At 41.2% G+C, this 27,649-nt stretch overlaps 1 protein-coding gene across 1 annotated transcript in view; it reads right to left on the minus strand.

The window, feature by feature from the left end:
- Positions 1-1,071: 1,071 nt before the first annotated feature.
- The window catches only part of SAMD12 (sterile alpha motif domain containing 12), a 180,235-nt gene continuing 153,657 nt past the window's right edge, over positions 1,072-27,649 (minus strand). The window contains exon 5 of the mRNA XM_089518390.1: positions 1,072-1,199. Coding sequence (XP_089374516.1) covers positions 1,072-1,199 — 128 coding nt within the window. The remainder of the gene's footprint in view (positions 1,200-27,649) is intronic.

Consider the following 27,649-nt stretch of genomic DNA (forward strand, 5'->3'; position numbering starts at 1 on the left):
ATGTTTGGCTAGTCACAGCAGCTGGTGTTACACACTTCATCTAATCTTTTCTGTGTTTGAAAATGGCTAAGTTTTAACTCACGTGCTAAGAATGTTAAGAGGCTAAATTCCAGCCTTTTCTCATGAGGTTCAAACCCTGGATTGTGATCAAGATTCATATATTATTCACCTTTCTTGGAAGGAAGAAACATAGCCTTTGTCATTTAAAAATATTTTTGGTGGCATTGCTCTATAAAATTCCATCAATATTTTATACCAGGGTTTTTGAATCATGGTTCCCTGGAAACTTAGGGGCTCAGGCTTGACAGATGGGCAGCTCCGTGCCGCCCCTTTTAGCTCTGCATCATTACCACAGCCACCAAAGAGTGTGGCAATGATGCGCTGCCTGAAAGACGCTTCTTAGAGCGGCTTCTTTTTTGCTGTGCCCTAAGTGCTGTGCATCGATGTTGTGATGCTCTTTCTGGCAAGTGACGTGTACACGCTGCGTGGTTTTGTGCATCATCATGGCACCGCCTGCATGGACGGCAGCAAGCCATGATGGCAGCGTCCTCATGGACATGTAAATGCCCAGCCTCATCTAGCCCTAGTTTGTGGTGAGGGCACCGCAAACTGCCCGTCTGTACCAGGCTTTCTGTACCAGGGTTCTATGAGCGGCTGCCAGGAATTCCACAAGATTATGACTGAAAATGATTATTAAATACATGAGCTGTAAATGTAATCATTTTTATGCAGGGGTTCCCTAAGACCTGAATTTTTTTCCAAGGGTTCCTCTAAGGTAAAAAGGTGGTGAAAGGCTGTTTTACACTGTCTTAACTAAAGGAAAACCATGCTGTGCTCCTCATCATTAAATCTGATCAAGTGGGGATATGCCCTGTTTATTCTTGTTCCCATTTAAGATTTAAGAATTTGGTCAATATCTCAAGAGCTCTGCTTTTTGTATTTGTTTCTCAGAAATACCCCAAAGTCTCTGAGCAGTGATTATGAAAGCATTTGCATACTTGAGCGTAATGCATGTTTTTAGCGTAATGCCTTTGGGGAAAAGTGCAGTGCAATATTGTATGACCTGATGCATCAGTTGTTTCTTGTTTCTGGAGGCAGCTGCTTCTTCCCTCCCAGCCAACTGAGATGCTCTTGTTTTCTAGTACAGGTGAGTATAAAAGAGTTCTTGAAGCGTTCCTTATCTTCGGTGCCCAGAAACTCTTCGATAAGAAAGAAAGAATAAAGGTTCATGACAGCTGACACTGTATTTTTAATAGCAAGCGGGGGGGGGGGGGAGGGAGTGACAAGAAAAACAATGGATTGGTGATGACATTAGGTTTGCTTTTAAATATTCGCTCCTATATGTATTGAGATCAGAATAAAACTATGCACACAGTCACAGCAGTTAGTTATTATCCAAATATGCCACATGCCTCATATTTTGGATGCACTGATTTTATATTATGGTTTAAAGAAGTGACGGCATAAACAGTAATTTAGGCCCAGTGCAGACCCCCCAGGGCGGCATGATGCCATGTGCCGCTCTACATGGTGCATGGCATCACAGAGCTCCTCTGGCACTGTGTCTGCACAACGTAATGCCAAAGGAGCGCCATAAAGCCACAGCACCACGGCTATCGCACCCTTTGCAGGGCGCTAAAAGGAGTTGGTTTTTGTGGCTCCTTTTTGTGTTCTGCAAAGGCCAGATTGGGGTCGAGGCATGCAGTTGCCATGGTCCTGATCTGGCTGTAAAAGGGGCAGCCTCTGGGGCTGTCTGCACAGCCCCATAATCACTAGGAGCAAGAAACAAAAGGCAAAAATGGCCACAGATATCCATCTGTTGTAGGGGTAGACAATACTCTACCCTCCAATGGACCTGGTTTGGCAGGGACAGTCTCAAATAATCCTCTCCTGTCCCAATTTTCTCTCCTCCTCCTATCTTTCCCTTGGTCTTCAGCTTACTGTATATACTGGACTGTAAATTGACCTCATGTATAAAAGTTAAGGGGAGGTTTGAGGGTCAAAATTATGGATTTTGATTATAGATAAGTCGAGAGTAAAACTTAGGGGCATGTAACAAAGGATCTAAAGGATGAAGCAAAGGAAAACAATGCCAAAGAATTTACAAAATACCAGCAGGCACAACTGTTTCTACTTATCCTAAAGGCTGGATGAGAGAACAGAGCGGGGTCAGTGTTTCCAGGGCAGATTACACTTTCACCAAGAGGTGGGTCCTATCTATCTATCTATCTATCTATCTATCTATCTATCTATCTATCGTTACTGATCTATCTATCTATCTATCTATCTATCTATCTATCTATCTATCTATCGTTACTGTACATACACTAACATGTGGGTAAGTCAAATATTTCTAGACTTACATATGAGTATATACAGTACATCTGTAGTACATTGCTGCAAAGTCAGTTCAAAGTGCAAAAGACATTTGCATTAAAAAAACCACTCAGCAGTAGGGAACAGATTCTGTCAGACCTTGGAAGATAGGAAGGGTTAGTCCTGGTTAATACTTGGGGACCACAAAGGAAAATCAGGTGCTATAGATTATATTTCAGAGCAAGCCTAAGAAACCCATGAAATTCATTTTGTTGCCATAAAGTGACAGGCAGCATGAAGGCATGCACACACACATGCACATGGGGGGGGGGGAGTTGCTGGTCCCCACATCAAATAGCTTGAGAATCACTGGATTAAAATGAATGAAAGAATGAATGTGTCCATTCTGACACTTTTTTTCACTCTTGAAAAAAAGTTGGGTAGACTTTAAACATAAATAACTATATTTTTAAATAAATACAACACTGAGACAAGGAAGATCTCAGATTATTTTATTAACTTCCTTATTCAATGTACTAATATACCACATTTCCAGGCAGAAAGTGTTTGACTGTGGTTTAAAAAACTAAAAACATAACTGAACTCACCCCAGAAAACAACACTACATAAATACAGTCGGCCCTTCCTATACACGGATATTTTATACACGGATTCAAGCATCCATGGTTTGAAAATGTTTTTAAAAAGTATAAATTTCCAATATCAAACCTTGATTTTCCATTTTTTATAAGGGACATCATTTTGCTATGTCATTATATTTAATGGGACTTGAGCATCCATGGATTTTATTATCCATGGGGGATCCTGGAACCAAATCCCAGCGTATAACAAGGATCCACTGTACTGGCATAAATCAAATTGTCAGTCCCAGCCAAAGCAGGCCCATTGAATCAATTGAATTTATAGAAGGACTTTACTCTTATTTATGCACCTTTGCATTGACAGGCAAAACCTGTCAATAGGCTCTCAATCTTGCTGCTATTCCATTTCTGCTTTTAAATAAATAAATTTCTGCTTTGGTGTGATAGGTTCGTTCCACAGTAGTTCTGCTTCTCAGGTATCCATGTGGTCTGACTGGCCGTGCTGCTTCTCTCCTCCTCTCCCTCTTGCAGCAATCATAGCTGCCAGTACCTTCCCAAAGCTATCTGCTGTGTGCACATTCACACAGCAGCTGTCTTTGGGAGGTGAGTGGCACCCACGACTGCTCATTCCCAGTCTTCCTCCTACAAGGCAGCGATTGGCAATGTGGAAAACAGATTACACATGGATTGCCAAAGCACTATTGTGAGGAGAAGTGTGATAAGAAATGAAGCCAAACTGGTATGCTTCCATTCTTAAATTAGTGCAATTGTGGCAGGACAGCAAGCTGGTGTGATGATGTCCTAAATGTTGACTCACTCAGGCCCTGTGCAGACCGGCAGTTTGTTCAAGCCTGGGGGTGGACTTGGGGTGTAGCATCTACATAAGGCATGCCCTGGCTCTTCCCCCAGGGTGCTGTGATGCCATGCACTGCATTGCATGGCATGTCAGATCCTGGTGCTCCTCTGGTGCTGCATCTGCACAACATAACACCAAAGGAACACCTTCAAGTTGTGGTGTCATGGCTATTGTGCCCTTTACAAGGCACAAAAAGGAGCTGTTTTTGGGGCTCCTTTTTGCAGCATGGAAAGGTCTGGTCAGGGCCACAGTGTGCGGTTGTCGCAGCCCCAATCTGGTGCACCTCGAGGCAGCTGCAGACTGCCCCTTAGGGTCTGCACAGCCCCTCAGTTTCCATTGATTCTATGAAACTGAGTACCAACTGGATTCTGGCCAGAATCCAACAACTAGTTCTACCATGAACTGGACACATCAACTGTGAATGCAACTGAAGTGTGAAATGCCGTATATATTTGACTATGCATTGACCTCATGTATAAATTAAGAGCAGGTTTTGGGGACAAAATTATGGATTTTGATATGTCCTGTGGATAAGATGAGGGTAAAACTTAGTGACATTTAACCAAGGATTTAAAGGTTGAAGCAAAGAAAATCAATGCAAAAAACTTACAGAATTCCAGCAGGCTCATGTTTGTGCTCATGCTAAAGGCTAGATAGATGAGAGAGTATGGATGTGTATGTGTGTGTGTCAGGGCTTCTACGACAGATTACACTAGTCTTGTCTTTCACCAGGGGATAGTTTCTTTTTTAATAAGAGTTGAAGTACAGTACTAACATTGACTCATGGATAAGCAGACTCAGGTTTGTTGGGTCAATTTTTTGACTAAAATTTCTAGATTTAGACATGTATATATACAGTAGTTGCAACCTGTTCTACTCTTAGACTGTACCTCCCAGCTTTCCTTATCCATTGCTTAAATTGATAAGGAATGTTAGACCCTGAAATGCAACAACCTCTGGAGGGCTGCATGATTTTCATCCCTATATAAACATTCAACACCAACAATAAAACAGCAGCAGCCATTAAATTTCTTCAACTACAGAGAGCATCAGCAAGTCAATTAAAAGCAATTTCAATTAAGAAGAGATTCAAACAACCAGGTCGTAAGGCCCCCTTTAAAAGCAGTCAATGAGGGAGCCAGATGCATTTTCCCAAAGCAGGGTGTGCCGCTATGACAGATTTTTCAAAGCTTACTTTAAATAACTCACAAATGAGCGGTGCTCCCAACAAAATGTGCTTTGATCAAGTTGCTCAGGCTTAGGAAAAACAACAAAGAGTCTTGTGGCACCTTAAAGGCTAACCAATTTATTAAGATGTAAGCTTTGGGTGGACACAGGGCTCTTCAACAGGACTGGGAAGTGATAGTATGTTGGGGAAGCTACATTCTCTCAGCCTCAGAGGATGGCAGTGGCAAACCCCCTGTGAATAAACCTGCCAAGAAAACTCCATGATATATTCGTCTTATGGTTGCCATAAGTTGGAAATGACTTGAAGATGCCTAACAACAACAACTCTCAGTTGTTGTAGTTACCACTACATGGGATTTGTATGGAGCTAAGGAGAGATGATGAATATGCTGTCAGGGATGATGGGAGTTGTAGCTCTTCACCTCTGGCTCGAACTCACCACCTTGTTACGCACCGGCGCTGACCAGTTTTGGCCAGTGGTTAAAGCTTTGCTCTAAAGCAGCAGAGTTACAGAGAATAGGCTGAAGACCCTGACAAACTCTCCAAGCCTTCTCACTCTTGCTTCCACAGAAGTCTTCCCACTTCTTCAGGATCCAGCTGGCTCTTGTATCTTCACCCAAGACACCAGACAACTCAGTAGTCTTATATAAAAGATCTACTTTATTCTACTATATACAGCTCCAAAACTATCCAATACTACCCACAAAATACATTGGGATTCATAGCCATTATTATAGTCATTGCAAAATACCACCCACTGTTGTCTGTTTCCACCCAGTGGGCGTGTACATCCACTCTCATTGGCTCTCTTGGTTCAACCCACAATTAATGATTTCATCATTTCACCTTGTCCACTTAACAATTCTCAGGTGTGTTCAATTATCCACTTTACATTTCTGTCCTTGGCATTTAGGACTTGTTAATTCCATTACCTTTTACACCTGTGTGGCTTCTAATTGCTTCTGCTGAGTCACCCTGACTCTCACATACATGTTTTATTTCATTCACTGTATATCCCATGTTGCATTTTCCTTAACATATGTGGGGGGGGGGGGGGGGGCTTTCCTTAAAGTGGCAGGAATCTAAAAACAAGCCCTTGTAAAAACTGACAAAGAAACTGCTGGCTGTTCATTCAGACTGTTGGAAGATCTAATAATTTTTGGATGACTGAGGCCTGGGGAGACTTGATAGAGGTTTCTGGAATTGCAAGTGATGTGGAGGGGGTTGATAGAGGCATCATGGAGTTTTCTTGGCAGGTTTATTTATAGGGGGTTTGCCACTGCCATCCTCTGAGGCTGAGAGAATGTGGTTTCCCCAACATACTAGCACTTCCCAGTCCTTGTCGGTGGCTGCCCCTAGACTCTGGAACTCCCTTCCTAGGGAGGCCCAAATGGTCCCTTCTTTGTTATCCCTCCATCAGCAAGCTAAACTCTTTTTATCAAGGCAGGCTTTTAAAACTGAACATTTTTTAAAAAGAGGCTAGAGAGTGCTGTGCTGAATTCTTTTTAAGAGTCTTTAATCTTTTAAATTACATTTTAGTCTTTTAGCTTGAAATGTGAAAATACTGTAAATAGTGTAATGTTTTCTTTTTTAATGTTTTTAATTCTTTTTAAATTGTGAGCCGCTCCAAGTGCCAAACTTGGGGGGGGGGGGGGACAGGATACAAACAACAACAACAAGGAATCTGTTAGTAACACGTAACTTATGGAGTTACATCTCTGAATTAGAGTCACAGTTTCAAGTAGTGACGCAAATGATCAAAAAATGAGTAAAGTTTTAAGAAGTAACATTCCAAGCTCTGTATCAAATAGACTCCTGGATATATTCTTATGCTTTGCTTCTTTCAGAGACTCCTGGCAAGACCAGTGAGCTTTTTCTGGTATCCACTGTTCACTGCTTGTAGAGCATGCAAAGGGCTTTGTTTTTCAAATCAAATTCTCCAGTTTTGGAATGGCTTCTATTCTGAGCAAGACACCACAACATTCTAGTTCTGAAGATATTATTCTGCTTATCCCCACCGAGAGAGTGCTGCTGAGCTCATAAAACAACCAGACTGCCTGTTCTTCATTTGGGCTACAGGTCTTCATTTAGACAATGTTACTTTCTAAAAACACCTTGGCTAAGTCCCTAGCTGGGATGTTATGTTTGCCTTCTACTGTATTAAATCCTTTGGTTAAGGAAGGAACACTGTTGTTTTTCTCAGCTTTAAAAAAAGGAAAAGAGGAGGGGGGGGGGAGGAGAGAAGGAACAACCCCCTAACAATGGAACAGTTTCATTTAGCTAGAAATATCTCAGATAAGAGACAGCCATAAAAATAGATTGGTTTTATAGTGACAAGCACAGCGCAGAAAATTATGTTACATAGCGAGGGCTCACAAGGGCCGTGTGGCAAATCACTGACTTTTTCATCACAGGAAAGGTGAGATTGCTCTAAGGTAAATGCTAGGTGAGCTGCCACAAGCAGCGGGAATGGCTCGTATTATGCTCCTTTCTCCGTGTGAATCTCATGCTGCCACACTGCTAATACCTAACTCTCCATAAAGTAACTGCTGGAATGGATGAGGTGGAGGGAGGAGGGACAGGAAAGAAGAAGACGAAGAAACCAAGGCAGAAGTAAATCCGCAGACTAATTGTTTCCCAGCAAAGAAATAACTCTTGAGTGCTGAGGAAAGAGTGAGCCCTGGAGATCTTAAACACATTTATCTTTATATGGAAGGAAAGATGTAGACACGTTCCAAGCAGATGGACATGAATCACACAGCAAAGCATAATTCTCCTTCCCCCTTTCTGGTGATGGGATAGGACCAGTGATGGGAAGGACTTGTGAATAAGTTCCTTCCACAAAGCATTGCTAATTCAGTACTCATTCCAGTCAATGGGGAAAAATAAGAATAATTAACTAGAAAGGAGAATGGGATGGGATGAGATATGGTCAGAGTGACTCCTAGGAGCACCAAGAGGGGATTTTTTGAAGAAGGAAATATTTCCACTTCAGAGAAAAAGGAGAAGAAAAAGCCTTCTGGCTTTGGTCCACCTCTCTTATGCAGTTTTGACTTGGTAAGTCACTGCAAGCTGCTCTGATGATTTCTGTGTGCCAAAAGGACTGTAGCAAACACAGAGGCACTGAGAATCAAGAGGAAGGCACTGAAATGTTTTGGGGTGGGGTCGGGAAGATGGGCACTTGAAAAAAATACAAAAATATTTTTTTGGGGAAAGGAAACAAGGGATAATTCTTTTCTTTAACAATGCTTTGTGGAAGGAAAGCCCACTGAGCATAGAACATGTTTACAGAAAGCTGATGACCTGTTGGAAAAGAAATGTGGGTCAAGGTGTGCTGGAATACACTGCCTTGCTTGAGTTCCCTGTATATTATCACATGGATGGGGAACTTAATTAGATCCAGAGGATCATTTTTGTGCTCACTTGGACCTTGGTTAGTACATGCCCCAAAACCTGCCACATACTTAAAAAAAATTATCAGAATGAAAAATAGTCAATGGCAATTTGGGGGGGGGGGGGAAGGATGCAATTCGTTGTCTTTAGGCTCAATGGTCACCTGAAACAGCACCAGAATAGCCAAACATATCCCCCACCCAAGTTTCGGGATCACAAAGGGCTATTTTCACACTGGACAATAATGTTGGTGTGTGTGTTGGGGTCTGGACTATATGTACACTCAGGTCCAGGTGGACTACACAGCACTTGCTAGCGATATTTTACCCATTCTGCATCTGAATAACTGCACTCCCGATAGATGGGCACAACATTTTGTTGCAGATCCTTCTACTATGACATAATAATTGCTATTTTCGAATAAGGTTCAAGAGCCTTCTCACTGGCTGCTCCAGACTTTGGAACTACTTCCCTTGGATGGCTCATCCTTGCTCTCCTTCTGATGGCAAGTCAAAATACTTCTGTGCCATCACAGGCTTTTACAATCTAGCTAGTGTTTGGCTTTTAATGCTGTGAAGTTCTGTTTTAAGGTGGGTATGTAGTCTTTCAATGCATTTTAATATTTTTAATATTTAACTAAATACTAATTTAACTTCATAAATCTTATATGTATACTTTTATTAAAGTTATTGTCTTGTTGTTAACCTGTATTGTTTCAAATATGGTGTCAACCACCTAGAGTCTCATTTTCAGGAGAAAGTCTGGATAAAAATGAATATACCTATCATCATCATCATCATCGTTGTCATCGGCGTCAAATAACTGGTGGCCATTCAGAGTTGACTGGTTGGCAAAACATTGCTGCATGTGGATTTATTGTCACACTTATGTTGGATCCACCACTTAACACTGGGTTGGGGATGCTCTGATTGTGGATTTCTTACATTGGGTAGTAAGAATTTGGGATATATAGCTTGGAATTCCTGTCTCCATTTAGAATTCTGTGTATTTTGAGGGCATAGTCTCAATGTTCTCATACCCGAGGACTGACAATATTAAGTATCTGCGGCATTTCACCATGCCACTGATGACATTTAAAGAATGATCTATGAAATTAATAGAGGTGACAGGAGCGGAGCCGGGAGAGATGCTGAAATTCTAGGCACGTCAATTTTGCAGATATGTTGGAATTGGAATATCTAAACCAGTTTTTACATCGTAGAATATTTTCTGTTTCTCTCTGTGTTTCCTTTTATTATTATATTTTAAAATAAATGTTCATCATTAATTTATTTTGGGAGTCAGTGGGAAATCAGCTTTGGCTCTTATGCCCAAGCTGACAGTCTAAGGTATCATCAGAAAGATTACAATGAAATGTTAGAGAGAGATATTATACCCTTCAGGCTGACTGAGTCAAGAAATGTCTCTTTGTGAGAATTCCTCCTGATTCTATGTGAAGCCCTTAGCTGCACATAACCACTTTCTTTTATACTCCCCTCAACAGCCATCATATTTATTGTATTACATATTACATTTAAAGGAAAGCCCTGCTGTAAACTGGTTTTTGACTAAATATTATAAAAAAAAATGTTGGGGCTGGCGTCGGTAGATTAAGCATAAAAATTAATTGTCTTGCAATGAGAGGAAAGGACTTTGCTAAGAACCTAGTGGGCTAGCAAGCCATGAGTGCTCCGCATGCCCTAAAGCACCACTGAAAACATTATTACTCAACAAGCCACAAAGCCTGGCTTCTGAGAGGAGACTTTCACAGTATGACATTCATAATTCATTAAGAGACTATTACCAAAAAAATGGGAAGAGGGGAATCTGCCTACCAAATGACGATTGTATTACTCGCACAACAAGTTCTAGCAAAAGCTACATTTGTTCACTCTGATCTAGCTAAATGGATCCATTCCCATAAGCAGGATCCTTTGGATCAGGAACTGGGAGCATGAAATAGGAAGTGCACCCAAGTATAAAATGGCATTTCTTCAGTGGCAGGTGAAGTAAAAGGTGAGGTGAAATGTGCTTCTAGTACTTTTTTTGGTGCAGTGAACAAGGCTTATTCCTCTCAGCCATAAAAACCCACTTGGTGGCCTTGGGCAAAACACACTCTCTTAGCTACAGAGGGAAGCAAAGCACCCTCCCCAAACAAATCCTGCAAAGAAAATCCCATGGTAGGTTCACTTTAGTGTCTTCAAAAGTTGGAAACAACTTGAAGGCATGTAACAACAAACAAAATTCTTGCTATATTTGAACATCCCAAGGTATTTGCAGAAAAATTACTCTGTGGAGGAAAGAAAATGGGAGCATTTTTATGCGGACACTGGTTTCCCATGAAAAAACAAAACAAAAAACAAAAGCCCATACATTTTTTCTCCATGGAATAATACTTCTGCAACACTTCAGGATGTTGGAGAAAATGCTACAAAATTCTTGCAGGTCTATTATTCTTCCTGACAGGGTTTTCTGGCTGTCAGGAACCCCATTTTTGATGTAGGGATGCATCATTATGATTCTGCCACCGGTATTACTTTAAAACTGTGCATTACATCAAATATGAAATTCAGGAATAGTTGGGTATGATTTTATATTTAGAGGCCACTAGTAATCAGAGACATTAAGTGAGTAGTGAGAATGGTCTCGTAAGTCAGAAATAAACTTGAAGGCGCATAACAACAACATCTCACATGGTGCTGGAGGACAGTTTACAGTTTTGTGTATTGCCAAAAAGACAAATACAGTGTGCCCGCCTTAGGTGCATCTTACACCGCTTCCAGCATATGTTGGAAGCCACGCCAGAAGAAATGGCACCGCACACCAGAAAGAGTAATGGCATGCATGCCTATGCACACCGCCGGGAAGGATCTACTGTACATGGATCCTAGAGCAAATCAAGTCTGAACTTTCTCTAGAAGCCATGATGACTATGCTAAGGCAGTAACTTGGTCATATCATGCGAAGACACGGTTTACTAGAAAAGGCAATAATGCTTGGCAAGATAGAAGGCAACAAGAAAAAAGGAAGACCACATTACACAATATTACATTATAGATTCAATGAAAGAAGTCACAGCCCTGATTTTGCAAGACCTAAGCATGACTGTTGATGATAGGGTCCCTCATTCATGAGGTCACTATAGTCGAGGTCAACTAAATGACAGTTAACAACAATACCTCAGTTAATAAAGTAGGTCTCTTCCTGGGCATTACTTCTTTAAGAGAAACTTTGGTCCCAGAGGAAGAGATAACATTCAAAGAATAAGGATATGGTTTTTCGGGCTATGTGGCCATGTTCTAGAAGTGTTTGTTTCTGACGTTTCACCAGCATGGAACTTCCATGCCAGCATTCTCTGAAGATGCCAGCTATAGATGCTGTTTTTATATCACAAAAAAGTAGTGTAGTTTGAACATCTTTCAACAGATTTTTATTGAGAACTAAACTATACAGAAGTGAAATGAAACAGCCTGATAAAACTTGCATGAGTAAACAAAAACACTTTGAACATTCTAGGAAGCAATGTGTTTTCCAAATTCCATTGTTGTTGTGTTCCTTCAACTTGTTTCTGACTTATGGTGACCCTAAGGCTCATGGGGAGAGGGTGGGTTGGTAATGCATGCAGGGATGATTTTTTTTTCTTTCACTAATCCCCACTTTTTTTTTTTTTAATGATTTCAATGTTGGTGGCAGACTTATAGATCTATTGTTTTTAAATGTGTTGGGAGTAGCTGGTGAGGCAAGCTTTTCTGCACTCCTCTTTTTTCTAGGTTTTGCTGTCCATATGTGCAAGGTAAGGGATTTTGGAGGCAGCTGCTGTTTACCTTGCCTGTTGCAGGCTGACACATGTCTATAATAAGATCAGATAGAGTAGCATCCCATTCTTTCCTAGCTCAAAGTTTATTGAATTGTTTACTGCACACATGCTGCCACCAAAAGTCTGTGTTTCTCTGCCCCTTTTTTGCAATCTTCTCAGTACTGACGCTGCTAAAAAAGCTTCCAGCTAGACAAAGATCAAGGAAGTAGAAGAGGCTAGGCAGGCATTAAAAGATTTTTTAAATATAAACTTCTTTCTCAGAGGTTTTGTTAATTGAGGTATGCCTGTAATACCATCCCCACTTCCCACTGGAAGTACATCATTTCTTACTTCTGCCGCTACAATTGGGTAGTGCGTGATGGATTTATCATCCCACTTTCATTGGAACCACTGGGTGACATCAGGGATGTAGTCTAGCTAGGACTAGAAATCAGACTAGACTAATGTATGAGTTGGTCCTTATTTTTGTGACTTTGCAGAACTTCAGCACCACAAAGACTGATGGCCTGAGTTATACACAAAGGAGGCAGAAGTGCTAGATGAAATGAATAAAATATTATGTTTACCACAAGGCCCATCAAACACATTCCACTAAACAAAGTAGATGCATACATATTTAGATACACAATAAATGCCTAACTGTACTAGAACTGGATTTCTAATTATATTAAAATTAACTGTTACAGTTAACTAGAGAAGAAGAGAGCCAAAATAAATTCTTTGGCAATTTTGTTAAGCAGAGCATGCAAAAGGCAGAAGAGGAATAAATATAAAGAAGGCACAGACCCTGTTCTTGAAATATAGGTCCACACTGTTTAAATCCAGGGTAGGCGAGTTTAAAACTGTTTAAACCAAGTAACTTTAAAAAATAAACAACAACACTCCTGGTTTTTAAAAACTGATTATTCATATATATTTTTAAAGTCTGGCTATTATTACTATTTCCAACCTTCTCACTGAAATAACAATGAGTATTTGAATTTAAACATTTTCTTTAACAGTTTATTGGAAATTGTTCAATGTTAAACTAGTGTCCGGTGTAAGTTGCTTCTTTTTAATCACTTTATTTTATAGTGCAAGAAATGCCATTCAGAAACAAATTCTTCAATTAATTTCAGCCAAAACAACTTGCTTTGAAAGAGAACTTTTAACAGAACAATTATTTAAAGTAGTCACCATAACACCTGAACTGCATTTTGCTACTTAATTTTCTGATTTAGTCTTAAATTGAGTTAGTCCTATACATGCCCACACATACAAAAAACTTGTTTAAATAAAACAAAACCACCCCAGTTTAAACAAACAAACAATACAATCTTTGAGTTTTTCTCCCAACCCTAAATCCCTAGTCAAAGGGACAACCAAGCAGTCTTCTGTAGTTTTCCTGACTAAATTGAGACTATTGTTCTTTGGACTTATCATAAGAGAGCATGCATGACCCATTGGAAAAGATAATGATGCTTGCTAAAGTGGAAGGCAGTAGGAAAAGAAGACCACAGGTCAAAAGACTCAGTCAAGGAAATCATGGCCCCGAGTTTGCAAGACTGAGATGTGCCAGACCAAGGCTCATGGGACCTTACCACACAGGGCACAGAAGTAGGGTCAGTTCGCATTGGTTGAAGCGTATTCGCGTTATATCGCATTGGTGTTTCACACTTGTGAGCTCAGAATACGTATTGACCAATGCGATATAACGTGAATACGCTTTGGCCAATGCATATTCACGGTGGGGTTCCGAACTGAAGGCAGCCGGCTCCTCCGTTTTGCGAGTCCGCAAAATTAGTGGATTCACGGGATCCGTATTGATGGCCAGTGTGAAACCTCTGCTGCTTTGGCTGGTGTGTACATCCAATCCGCTGGTTCTCCTGAAGACCACCGGGTTACAAATTTCCCATGATGATGCGCTGGAATTTCCCCCATCTCCTTCCATTGGCCCTTTCCCCTTTCAGGACAACCGTCAGGGCTGGGGAGCGATTTTTCCACTGAACGAGATAAAGCAGAAACCTTTTGTGTGTGTGTGTGGGGGCAATGTATATGCATATGTGTGTGTATATGTATGTGTATGTGTATATATATATATATACACACATGCGCACACACACACACACACACACACACACACTAAGATGTGTGTGTAAGCATATACATGCAGCATTACACTTTTGGCTGCTCCACAGTTTGTGTGTGTGTGTGTGTTTGTGTGTGTGTGTATGTATGTATATGTGTGTGTGTGTGTGTATATATTTATACACACACACACACACAAAGATGTGTGTGTAAGCATATACATGCAGCATTACACTTTCGGCTGCTCCACAGTTTGTGTGTGTGTGTATGTATGTATATGTTTGTATATATGTATATGTATGTGTATATATATATATATATATACACACACACACACACACATATATATACAAACACTCAAGCAGACAGATGTGTGTGTACACATATAAATACGGCATCACACTTTTGGCTGTGGCACAGTGTGTTTTTGTATATATATGTGTGTGTGTTTGTGTGTGTGTATTTATATATGTATATGTATGTGTATATATATATTTATGTATGTATGTGTGTGTGTGTGTGTGTGTGTGTATATATATATATTAACACTCATACAGACAAATGTGTGTGTACACATAAAAAAGGCATCACACTTTTGGCTGTACCACTATGTGTATATGTGTGTATATCTATCTGTGTGTGTGTGTATGTGTGTGTATGTATGTATATATATGTGTGTGTGTGTGTGTGTGTGTGTGTGTGTGTGTGTGTGTGTGTGTATATATATAAACACTCATACAGACAAATGTGTGTGTACACATAAAAAAGGCATCACACTTTTGGCTGTACCACTATGTGTATATGTGTGTATATCTATATATGTGTGTGTGTATTGTGTGTGTGTGTGTATAAACACTCATACAGACAAATGTGTGTGTACACATAAAAAAGGCATCTCACTTTTGGCTATACCACTATGTGTATACATATAAGTATGTATGTATATATATAAGTATGTATGTATGTATTTATGTGTATACACACACACACACACACACACACACACACACACACACACACATACAGATGGTGCATACCCCTTTCGTAAGTGGCTAAAGGCAGCAATTCTCGCGATATTACACGCTAAACAGTGACCTCATTCTTCACCCCGGAAGTTAAAAATGTTGCACCCCGTTCAGAGCCCCACAGAGCATGCTCAAGGCTGCCGATGCGAATCGGCCAATACACATTGTATTGGGCTGGTGTGGTTATCCAATCTGCACTTGCCCCACTTTGCCTGAATACGCATTGGCCGATTCGCAAAACCTCGATTCGGAAGGCCGCCCAGGTGTGAAACAACAATGCGATATGACGCGAATACAAATCAGCAAAGCGTATTCAGAGAGCGCGGGTGTGAATGAACGATGTGATATAATGTGAATACGCATCGACCAATGCGAACTGACCCTACTTCTGTGCCCTGTGTGGTAAGGTCCATGGAAGCACAAGCTTGGTCTCATCTGTTTCCAGAACTGTGAGCCAGAAGCAACTGAGAAGTGAGCCCTTTGTTTCTTCATCATCCTGGCCTAGACTTGATGTCTTAAAAACACAGTGATGACACATGCCAGGAGCGTGTTTGCAATGCTTTATAGATAACATGGATATGTGTACTTGGATTACTTGCTAATAACCAGTGCTCACAGATGTGCTTGCTAAAATTAGTGCCTTGAAGTGGAGTGGTCAGAGTTGGAGGAAACGGGACACTAAATCTAAGGAAGCCAAACAGATGTTTCCTTTACTATGCTACACCCTTTTCGGAACAGAATTAGTAATATGTCTGAGTTGAGTAAAAAGCAGTGACAGTTGTGACTTCCGTATCGGGGGGGGTGGGGTTAGATCTGCTCTGGATTTTACTCCAAACTTTAAAGGAGCTATCTATGGTGCTGAACGCATTTGAGCTAACAGGGTTCAGCTCCTTGCATAGACCCTTTAATGTTTGGACTAACCTTGTCTCTCAAGATGTTTTGGACTACAACTCCCATAATTATTTACAATTCACCATGATGAGTAGGGCTTCTGAGAGCCTAAGTCCAAAACATGGGTGGTAGTGGGGAGAACAAAACTTTGCCCACTCATGAGCTATAAAAAACAATTGGGGATTGTACTTAATCCCTAATCAGGATTGTAATAGAGCTGGGATTTGCAAGCAATTTGGATGGAAATTAAGGTGGTTTAAGTAGCCCATTGGGTTACAGAGCAGTTGATCAGCAAAAGAAAACTAGGAGAAACTGAAAAGAGTTTAGCAGCAAAACTTAGGTTTTTGCTTGTTTTGGTTCAGTATGTCTGCCATCTTAAAGGGAAAGTGAAGGTGTTATGTCAATAAACCATTCTTAAATTGTTTGCAAATACTGGATGAATTGTCTGCCTGGGTTTATGGAGGGGAGAGAGAAAGAAACCAGGTGTGGCTGACAAATGCTTGCAGAGAACAGACAACACCATCTAGTGGTATGTTTGGTACCACAAGAGGCAATGTCGATATAAGCCTTCCTTTCCTAGCATAAAGACTTTGGGGCTCAAATATGTATCCGTGATCCCTTAAAATACTTCCTGAACACTTTCAGCATCCTGAAAGGATAGGCTGAGTCTCCCTTATTCAAAATTATTGGGAACAGAAGTGTTCTGGATTTTGGATTTTTGTGCATTTTGGAATACTTGCATTTATAAATCCATTTGTTGTTGTTGTTGTCGTCGTTGTGTCTTCAAGTCATTTCTGACTTATGACAACCCTAAGGTGAATCTATCATGTGGTTTTATTGGCAAGATTTGTTCAGAGGAGGTTTGCCATTGCCTTTCCCTGAGGTTCAGAGAGTGTGACGTGTCCAAGGTCACCCAGTAGGTTTCATGGCCAAGCAGGAATTGAACCCTGGTCTCCAGAGTCATAATCCAACAGACCAGTACACCACACTGCTTAATGAGATATCTTAGAGATGGAACCAAAGTCTAAACACAAAAGTCATTTATCTTTCATATATACCTTACACACATAGCCTGAAGATTATTTTTTATACAAGATGTTGAATAATTTTGCGCATGAAACAAAAATTTGTGTAGATTGAACCATCAGAAAGCAAAGGTGTCACTATCTCAGCCATCCATGTGGAAAACTTTGGATTTTGGAATATTTCAGATTTTGCAATTCAGGATAAAAGAGATTCAACTTGCACAATTAAGCCCACACTGTGTTACATATTCTGTAATGAATTATCTTGATGCTGCTTCCTTAAAACACATACTTAAATTATACGTTTAAAATAAAAGTTTTAAACTAGTTATCCAATATTTTTCCTCTTCAGCTCAAAGCGTTTGTGACCCTTTTCCTCCTTGCCCTGCCTTCTTCTCTGCCCGGCTAGGAACTTTATAAAATGATATGACAGATGATGAAGAAACATACTGGGTAAAGTTGCAAGCAATCTTCTTCATGCTATAGGAGTCCTGTCCTTCTGCTTGCAGTCCTTTCTGCTCTCTTCTTTCCTGAAGTGGGTGGGTGTTGGATGAGGGCATACGTTCTTACCCACTGATTAGTTAGACACAGTCCCTTTGTTTCTACAGTCATATTCTGGCACCTTGCAACCAACATTTATATTGCAAGCTCCCATAGTCAAAGATCTGACAGAGTAATGCTGTTCCACAAACTGGAAACATTATCTTTGGGATGACAACTCCCAGAATCCCCTAGTTGACTTGGCCACATTTTAACTCTCTGCTTTTAAATTCCTGGTTTAGATGGTCTTACTTTCAAGTACTGTTTAATGTTATTTTAATCTTCACATTTTGTACATTTTTTAGTTGCATGCAGTATTACTTGTATCTCTTTTTATTCTGTAAGCTGCCTGGAATCCTACTTTGCGGGGGTGAGGGAGACAGGATATAAATAAAGTGATTGATTTATTGATTGATATAGGCTGGGGAATTTGGGGAGCTGTAGTCCAAAAAGTAACTTTTCTTGGCTCTGGTAAAGTGTCATGTATTCAAATACTGTCAGCACTTTGTTGTTGTGTGCCTTCAAATCTTTTCTCACTTATGGTGACCCTAAGCTAAGCTTACCACAGAGTTTCCTTGGCAAGTTTTTTCAGAGGCGGTTTGTAACTGCCATCCTCTGAGACAGTGTGACTTGTCCACGGGCATCCAATGAGTTGCCATGGCTGAGCCGGGATTCAAACCCTGATCTCCAGTGTTGCAGTCAAACATTCAAACTACTACGCCATGCTTGACTGCTGCTAACCATGAATCATCATCATCACCATCATCATCACCACCACCATTACAAGTCTTAAACTCCATATGAATGGCTATCAGTTAAACTGATAGGACTGCTCTCTTTCTGTGAGAAGTCATGCAACATTTACCCACTGGTTGTTCAATTTGTAATTACAGACTCTGGCTTAAATGTCGACTCTGAAATCTTCCAAGGCTGTTCACAAACAATCTAAATGGCATACTGCCACCTGATCTACATGGAACTGATCTAAGTGCCACCTCCAGAAAAGGAGATGAAGAGGAGGTTGGCATGCATAAAGGTTGGAAATTAGAAGCTTGAGTTGGAAGAAGCTTATACAGGTATGACATTTTGGAGCCTCTAAAAATTAACTGCATGGTTGGAATACAGTTGTACACCTCACTCCAGGGAAAGGTAGCAATGCTTCTTATGTACCATTCAAATCAATAAAGCTGACATTAATCATAAGTCACTTAAGTCCTATTGATTTTAAAGGCAATAGATCTGTTCTGGATTTGGGTCATAAAACTCATACTACCCACCATGGCATAGTGGTTTGAGCATTGGACTATGACTCTGGAAACAAGGTTTGATTGCTAGCTCAGCCATGGAAACCACTCGTGACCTGGGCAAGTCACATGCTCTCGGTCTCAGGGGAAGGCAGTGGCAAACCTCCTCTGAACAAATCTTGCCAAGAAAATCTCATGATAGGTTCACCATAAGTCAGAAAGGACTTGGTGACACACAACAAGAACAACGAAGAAGATACTACAAGAAAAAAAATCAAGTTCAGCCATTTTGTCCTAAAGCAGGATACATTTTGCCTAATCATCCTTGACCAGGGCTGGCACTACTATTAGGCACATTGAAGTAGCTGCTTCAGGTGACAGATAGTAGGGGAAGACTGACAGCTCTCCACCATTCCCCTTCCTTCCCTTGCTCTAGTCTGTCTCCTCCAGATGTGATGGAAAAAACAGTGTTAAACTGACAGTCCAGTTGGATTCTACACAGAAGATGGGAAGTTGTTTCTTAGCTTTCACTTAGGCAACAAATTTAGGCTAGTCCTGACCCTATACAGCAGGGATGGGCAACTGTGAGAGGCTAGGGGGTGCATTGTCTGAGTAGCCTTTGCAGGTTGCACCAAATCCCCCCACTCAAAAGCCTCCCAAAATTGTTTGCCCAAAGTTTCCCCAATGTCCTTTCCAGGGCCATTTTTAGCCTCCTGGGCCATTTTAGGCCCAAGAGAAACCATTTTTTCAAAAAGAAAAGTGGCCAGAAGTCATTTCTAGTTTACAACTAGTTTTTTAAAAAGGCCTTTCCTGGGCCTAAAATGGCCTAGGAGGGCAAATGTGGGAAAAGTGCCCCCATGTCCACTATAGGGCATTTAGGGGCATTTTCCACCCAAAAAACAATAATGTTTCTGGCCCTTAGAGGGCACTGAGGGCCATGAAAATGATCCCAAGGCCCATGAGCATCACTTTAGCCACCCCTGATTTACAGCCAGAAATAAACATATTCTGAAAACTTTCCAGATCAGGAGACTGTGTAATCACATGGAGTATTTGAGTGTATATTCTGTCCAGAAATACATTTTCCTTACGCTTAAGTTTAAGGTACTGTTTTTTAAAAAAATCAAACCTGTAATCATATTTAACATCTACTCACCCTTAGGACAGCAATTATGCTACTTATCACTGCTGAAGAAATAGGATGCACAAATGCCTCATGCTTCCTGTTGAGGCAGACAACTAGGCTAAATTAAATGCCAAAAATAATCCCTGTTATCCATGAACAGAACTGCAACCTTAACTGTGCAAAATGAAAGTCTCTTGGTGAAGTTGGAAGAGCCGGTGTGGTATAGTTGTTTCAGTGTTGGGCTAGGATTCTGAGAGACTAGAGTTCGAATCCCTGCTCAGCCACATAAAGCCACTCAGAGAGATGATGATGATGATGATGATGATGAGGAGGAGGAGGAGGAGGAGGAGGATTTATTTATAGCCCAAGGAATCAGGTCAGGTTATAATAAAGAAAGTTCAAAGCAAATAAACAATAACAATAAAATAATGAAGCAATTCACAATAGCAATAAATAGCAAACATACATAGCAATTCACAGCAGCAATAAAATAAAGAAAGTAAATTACATAGCAATAAATGAACAAAACAAGTAAAATAGAAAATAATCCCCATTCTCAATCCCCCATCCCAATCCTAAAAACAATATAAATGATACACAATCTTAAAACATTACAATCTAGGACCATAGGGGGAAAGGAAAACAAAAACAAAAAACAGCTGGGCTCCTGTGCCTCCAGAGTCTCTCTGCTGATCCCTGGTGTTTCTGGGAAAGGCAGGTAATGGTTCTTGGATGGCCAGCTGAGAGCATCTTGCCCACTGCCCCCCTAGATGCAGTAACAGGGCGTAAAGGAAAATAATGTGGCATAGTGTTTGAGCACTGGACTAGGAATCTGGGAGACCAGGGTAGAAATCCCTGCTCAGCCATGGAAACACTGGGTGATCTTGGTCAAAGCACCTATGCTTAGCCTAAGAGAAAGGCAATGCCCAAATCCTCTGAATAAATCTTGCCAAGAAAACCCACAGTGTAGCGGTCTGAATGCTGGACTAGGACACTTAGAGATCAGAGTTGGAATCCTCGCTTGGCCATGAAAACCCACTGGGTTACCTTTTGCAAGTCACACTCTCTCAGTCTCAGAGGAAGGCAAGGGCAAACCCCCACTGAATAAATTCTGCCAAGAAAACCCATGATAAGATTCAACTTAGGCTCACCCTAAGTCAGGAATGACTTGTAGGCACACAACAAGGACAGGGACACCACAAACCATGGTTGACTTAGGACCTTATTGCATGTGCATGGCCAAGTGAAAACACATTTTATTGCATGCCATACTATCCTCAAGGTGGCCTCATGCCATTGCCCAGCCCTAAACCATCACCGATCAAGGCTCAGCTGCATGATTTTGCTCTGCCAGAAAGTTTCTCTCTTTTGAAATTCATGCTCCTGAGCCCTGATCAAGAACAGGTTAGCACCGGGTGATGGCATGGGGCCATCTTGAGGGCAGTATGATATGTGATAAAATGCCTTTTCACTCGTTCACACGTGTCCCATGCCTGTGCCCAGATCGGGGGCAAAAGTATGTGCAATAAGGTCCTTAAAAGCACAGAGCAAGAGCAGGAAAGATTAAGTAGACATTACATTTTATGACCCACTGCTAGCTCCATATGTTAAATTCTAAAAATGGATCTTAATTTGGATGCCCCATTATGGGATGGGTCCAAATTTAATTACATAAAAAGGTAAACCTCCTCATCCTCTCATTCCTTTTCTGCACCCCTGAAAATGTTACGCAGAGGTTGAATTGTGGCAGAGGGAAATTCCACACTCAGAGCTCTTTTATCAGCACAATGTGGGAAGATCTATCTAGATGTTTTTGGACTGCAGCTTCTATCATCTCTCATAGGTTAAGGTGGCTAGAGCTGACAGGAGTTTCAATACAATAATATCTGTAAAGCCATACACTTGCCTCTTCTGAGCTAGCAAAGGCAGAATCTAGATCCTACACTTATTACATTCACAAAAGCTGAAAGAAAATTAAAGCTGTGAACTCGCAATCTGTCTGCCAGTATTAATTGCATGGGTAATAAAATTAAATACCTGGCTTATGTTCATGTTTCCGTGCTTCCAAGAATTATTGGGTACACATTTCAATGTGCTGGTTTCAAATAAATACGTCCTAGTTATGTCAGAGCATGTATGAAACATGACACATTAAAAACAGGCTTCTTGCTACATCTTTATGGAGTTTATCACACTAGCGATTTTCCGCAGGCATACTGGAGTTAAACATGATTTAACGCAAAAGAAACCCAGAAATACCCATATGACATTGCAGTTAATGTGCAATAACACGAAGTTAATCTGCAGTTAAAGTGGAGAAAACCGGCAGCTTTTTACTTTCGGAACAAACCGAATTTAAAAAGCTGCCGGTTTCCTCCACTTTAACTGCAGATTAACTTTCCATTATTGCACTTAGTGTGAAAAATTAACTGAATTTACAAGTCTTTAAATTTGAATGCACTTTAATTTCCTCATGGAAAATTGCTAGTATGATAAAGACTTATGGGACTATAGGCCCTTTTGCACAGCACAAATATAACACTATGATCCTGCCTCAACTGTAATGGTTCCAGACTATGAAATCTTCCGGTTTATAGTTTGATGAGGCAGTATTGCTATATGGCAGAGAATGCTACATAGCTCATGAAATCACAAAACCCAGGATTCCAACAGATGGGACTAAGAAAGCTAACATGGGCGGGATACATACCTCCATTTTGTAGCGTGGTGGCAGCAGTAGGGTTAGGGAGTGTGCACCATTCACATGCTCCCTAACCCTAGTACGTACTAGGCTAACCCTAGTACGTACTGGGAGTGAAAAATGGCGTGCCCTGTCTACATGGGTGCTGCAATTTTGACGTGATGGATGCCTAGCATCCTCACGTCCTGGCACACTTGTGACGCTGCAAGTGCGCCATTGGCACATTGCGGCATCACAAGCACGCCTCAAGAAGAACCCGCTTTCTGCGGGTTCTTTTTGTTCCGCGACGAAGCCATGAGGTTTGGCCTCTGCGGCTCCCTCGTGGAGCAAACCAGGGCGGTGGAAGACCGCTCTTTTTGGGTGGTCTGTATCCTGCCATGGAATCATAGTGCTATATTTCTGTAGTGTGAAAAGGCCAAACGGTAGAGGAGAAATGAGAGATCAGCTCTGAATCGCCACTTTCTGCCCCCCTGTTCAACCATTAGGAAACAACCAACCATAAAATTAATCCAGCATGCAAACAGTGTCCACTTCAGGAATCCCATATACTTCACTGGGAGCATCCAAACTGAATGAAACATGGGATCCTACTTAGCTGTCCACGTACCTAATATGTAAGCCAAGAAGCTCATTAAAAAAAACAACAACCTGAAACCCAAAAGCATACCTCTGGATATGAAATAAATACATTTTGCTTCAAACTTATGGAAAATGATTGACTGCCAAAATGAGAGTCTATATCCCTCCAGTGTGACTGAATCATCAAATGGCACAATGCATTTTACAGATTTCATCCTGGAATGAGGACAAAATTTAAAACCAGACAAAAGGACTCAAAGGACTTTTATACATGGTCGGGGTGTGCCAACAAAATATTAGAATGAAATCTGACCACCGTTTTTCAAAATGCACACAGCACCGAGTGTATAAACATTGCTGCATTGTCCATAAAACCTATTTTTCAAAAGCATTGGTGCCATTTATTGAGTTCTGGAAGTGTAGGCCCTAGTGGATCACTATGGTGATTCTGGAGAGGACTTTGGGGCCCAGTTTAAATCCTGAAGAAAGTGCAGTAACTGCCATATTTGGACTCTTAAATAACTATCATTATTATAGTTAAAATACTGATTGATATAGCAAAGTTAATGTATTGCACTGATATAACACTGGGCCCTTGGTATATGCTGTAGTTTGGTTCCAGAGTCTCATGTGGATACCAAAATCCATGGACGCTCAAATCCCATTATAGATAATGGTGTAACAAAATGGTATCTCTTATATAAATCAAAGTTTGCCTTTTGGGTTTTTGTTTTTGACTATATTCCAACTGTGGATGGTTGAATGTGGATGCAGAATCCATGGATATAGACGCCTGACTATCCTATTTATATGATGTCTGTGTTGTTTATTTTGTGTTATAAATAAATAATAATTTTACAAACCCTGTTTTCAGTAACAAAAGCACCAGCAAGGTGGCAACAGCATCGATGTGTTGGACACTTAAAGGGTGCAGTATTTGTTTTTCTAAAACACTGAAGAATTTCCTGCCATAAATCCTCCTTTAAGCCCATCAGTGACCTTCCTATTTCTGTCTATTGTTTTTGCCAATCCTTTCCCTTTTACCTAAAAAATAACTGAACCACTTTTTACATTGTAGCCCTTGCAGGAAACATTGATCCTCCCTCAACTCCCTCTTCCTTCTGCCAGTGTTTCTAATGGAGCTTGAAATTAACATGGCTTTTTGTTTAGCTCCTAATTTGAGCATCAACATCATCAATGTTGTCAGTAGAGAGCTGCAAAAAGTGTTTTTGTTTACTACTAGCCAGAGAAGGACAAAAGAACACATGGTGCTAAATACAGTATTCCCTCCTTTTAGGGAGACAACAGACACACATCCACATTCATCACTTGTTTTGTTGCTCTGTCTGCTCCACATTCAGTGACCCACACCTGAATGTGTGAATGGTCTATCAGCAGCAGCAGCAGCATCACACTCCCTCCCCTAAAATTGGGACACAAAGTGGCTTACAAATTAAAACAGTATAATTAAAACATAAAAATACACATTAGAATAGCTATAAACATATACAGAGTGAATACAGTCAGCCCTCCATAACCACAGATTTCTATATCCATGGATTCAAGCATCCACATCTTATAAACATTTTAAAAATATATAAATTCCACAAAGCAAATCCTGATTTAGCCATTTTATATAAGGGACACCATTTTACTACCCATTGTATTTAATGGGACTTGAACATCCATGAAAAGAAGGGGGGGGGGGAATAAACTCTTTCCCTCTATTTGCTGCTTCCTAATCTGCTGCCTGAGAAGAAACCTCAGAGACTCAGAATCAGAGTAACCCTGGATGTTGCAGTTCTCTGAATGTGGCATACCTTCATCAAATAATTTTTCCTTCTGCTCCTGAAGTGGTCTTCATGCAGGGTGACCAGAGGTCCACCTTTCCTAGGATATGTACTACATTTCAATGTCCTGTCCGGGAGGAATTCCAAAATATCCTCCATTTTGAGCATGAACCAAGAAGTCAATTGAGTAACATCATGTTTGCTGTTCCCCTTTGTGAACTTCCCATTCTCACTGGCACTTTTGCGCTGGAAGGAACTGGGAAGCTTCGGTTTCTCCCTCCCCAAATCCTTCCTGAAGCAAGTGCTGACTACCAATCAGGGGCATTTTAATCTGAATGCCCTCATGCACACATTTTGTCAAATTTAAAAACCTCCCGTGTGTGTGTGTGTGTGCTGTGGGGGTTTGGGTCAGTGCAGGTTATGATCTGTCCTTGGCCCCATTTTCAACCCCAAAATGCAAGCTAATGCCATCTCTGCATCCTGTATCCCCCCTCCTTACAACCCCAGAATGCCTCATACACATGCAACAACAACAACAACAACAACAACAATAATAAATTCCTCAACTTGGAATTCCAGAAAAGGATGCGATGCTGTGCATTCTTTACTTTTCCTAGACTACCCCTGAATTCCTTAGAGACAGTAGCAAAAGCATTCTGTGTGTATCAATTTGACCATTTGCCAAATTGGAAAGAGAAACATTGTAACATTTGCATTGTAGCATTCATTCGCAAAGGAAAAAAAGTATTGCAAAGTGCCCTTTGCAGCATTTCCCCATTGCTGGAAGTGAGGAAATGAAAGGGAAAGTGAACAAGCAGCTAGCCACGTTCTATCTAATATATATCTATCTGAAGCAAAAAACATGTGCATTTTTTGCAAAAAATAATTAAAAAAAATAAAAAGGAAAAGGAAAAGGTCACTGCTGGAGAGCAGAGGCTTGGCTTGCTGTGGCCCTCTGACCTGCCCTGAATTGACCCCGTTAGTCACCCTGATTCCCCCTTTTTGTCTCCTGTCAGATTCCCCCTTTTTTGCATCCTCTCTGGCTCCTTCCAATGAGGGGAGGGAATGCTCTGCCCACTGCCCTCCCTCTGACCTAAATCCCTCCCCTGAATTTTCCCAATCATAATTGGGGGCGAGTTCATATTCAGCAGAACCCGTTTTTTCAAAAGAGACAGCTTTTGCCCTGATTGCAAATGACCCGCACTAAGGGGCATTGGCCACAAAACGTTTGTGCAAGCCTCTGATTCGCTTGTGGGAGATTCAAGGCCAATATGAACTTCACGTGAAAGAATCAATTTCTGATCTGGGGTAAAGTGTAGTCTGAAGGAATTGACACAATTGCCGACCACCCTGAACCCTTTATTAGAACCAACTATAGCCTGCTGTGATGCTTTCAATGACTTTTTCGCCGATAAAATCTCTCAGATAAGGGCTGATCTCGACGCCGGCTTTTTGACAGAATCAACAAAAGAGGTATCCAGTGGCTCTGGAAACAAGGTTATACTGGATCACTTTGAGTTTGTGAATACCGAGCACGTGGACAAGCTCCTTGGAAGTGTAAGGAGGACGACATGCCCTCTCGACCCTTGTCCTTCTTGGTTGACCGTCCAGGGAGGAGATGCAAGAAAGACATCATTACATCTTATAATTAATGCATCCCTTTGGGAGGGCTTATTTCCATCTGCCTTAAAACAGGCAATAGTGAAACCTATCTTGAAGAAACCCTCCCTAAACCCCCTGTTGAGAAACAACTACAGACCGGTCTCCCTTTTACCATTCTTGGGCAAGGTGATCAAGAGGGCGGTTGCCTTCCAACTCCAAGCCGTCTTGGAGGAAACCGATTATCTGGACCCATTTCAAACTAGCTTCAGTCGATGATCTTTGTCTGGGCATCAACAGGGGAAGTGTGACCCTGTTGGTGCTCTTGGACATCTCAGCGGCCTTCGATACCATCGACCATAGTATCCTTCTGGAACGCCTGAGAGAGTTGGGTATTGGGGGGCACTGCGCTCCAGTGGCTCCAGTCCTACCTCTCAGGAAGGTTTCAGATGGTGAGGCTGGGGGATTGTTACTCTCGTAAAAGAGAGCTGACATCTGGTGTCCCTCAGGGCACCATTTTGTCCCCCGTGCTATTTAAGCCGCTGGGACAGATAATCCGGAAACATGGAGCACAGTGTTATCAGTACGCTGATGACAGCCAGATCTATCTTTCCATATCTCTGACTGATACAGTGACTAAGGAAGGCATCTCTCCTCTGGATGCGGGCCAGGGATCAGTAATGGGCTGGATGAGGGAAAACAAACTCAAGTTGAAACCAGAGAAAACAGAGGTACTCGTGATAGGCACCCCAAGTCCAGACAGGGAAATTTGCCATCCAGTCCTTGACGGGGTCACACTTCCCCTAAAGGACAAAGTTCGCAGTTTGGGAGTACTTCTGGACTCATCTCTACAGTTATCATCTCAAGTGGATGCGATGGCCAGGAGTGCT

This window comes from Sceloporus occidentalis, unplaced genomic scaffold (genome assembly GCF_023333645.1).
Source record: "Sceloporus occidentalis isolate IW3139 unplaced genomic scaffold, rSceOcc1.0.p SCAF_3, whole genome shotgun sequence".
NCBI lineage: Eukaryota > Metazoa > Chordata > Lepidosauria > Squamata > Phrynosomatidae > Sceloporus > Sceloporus occidentalis.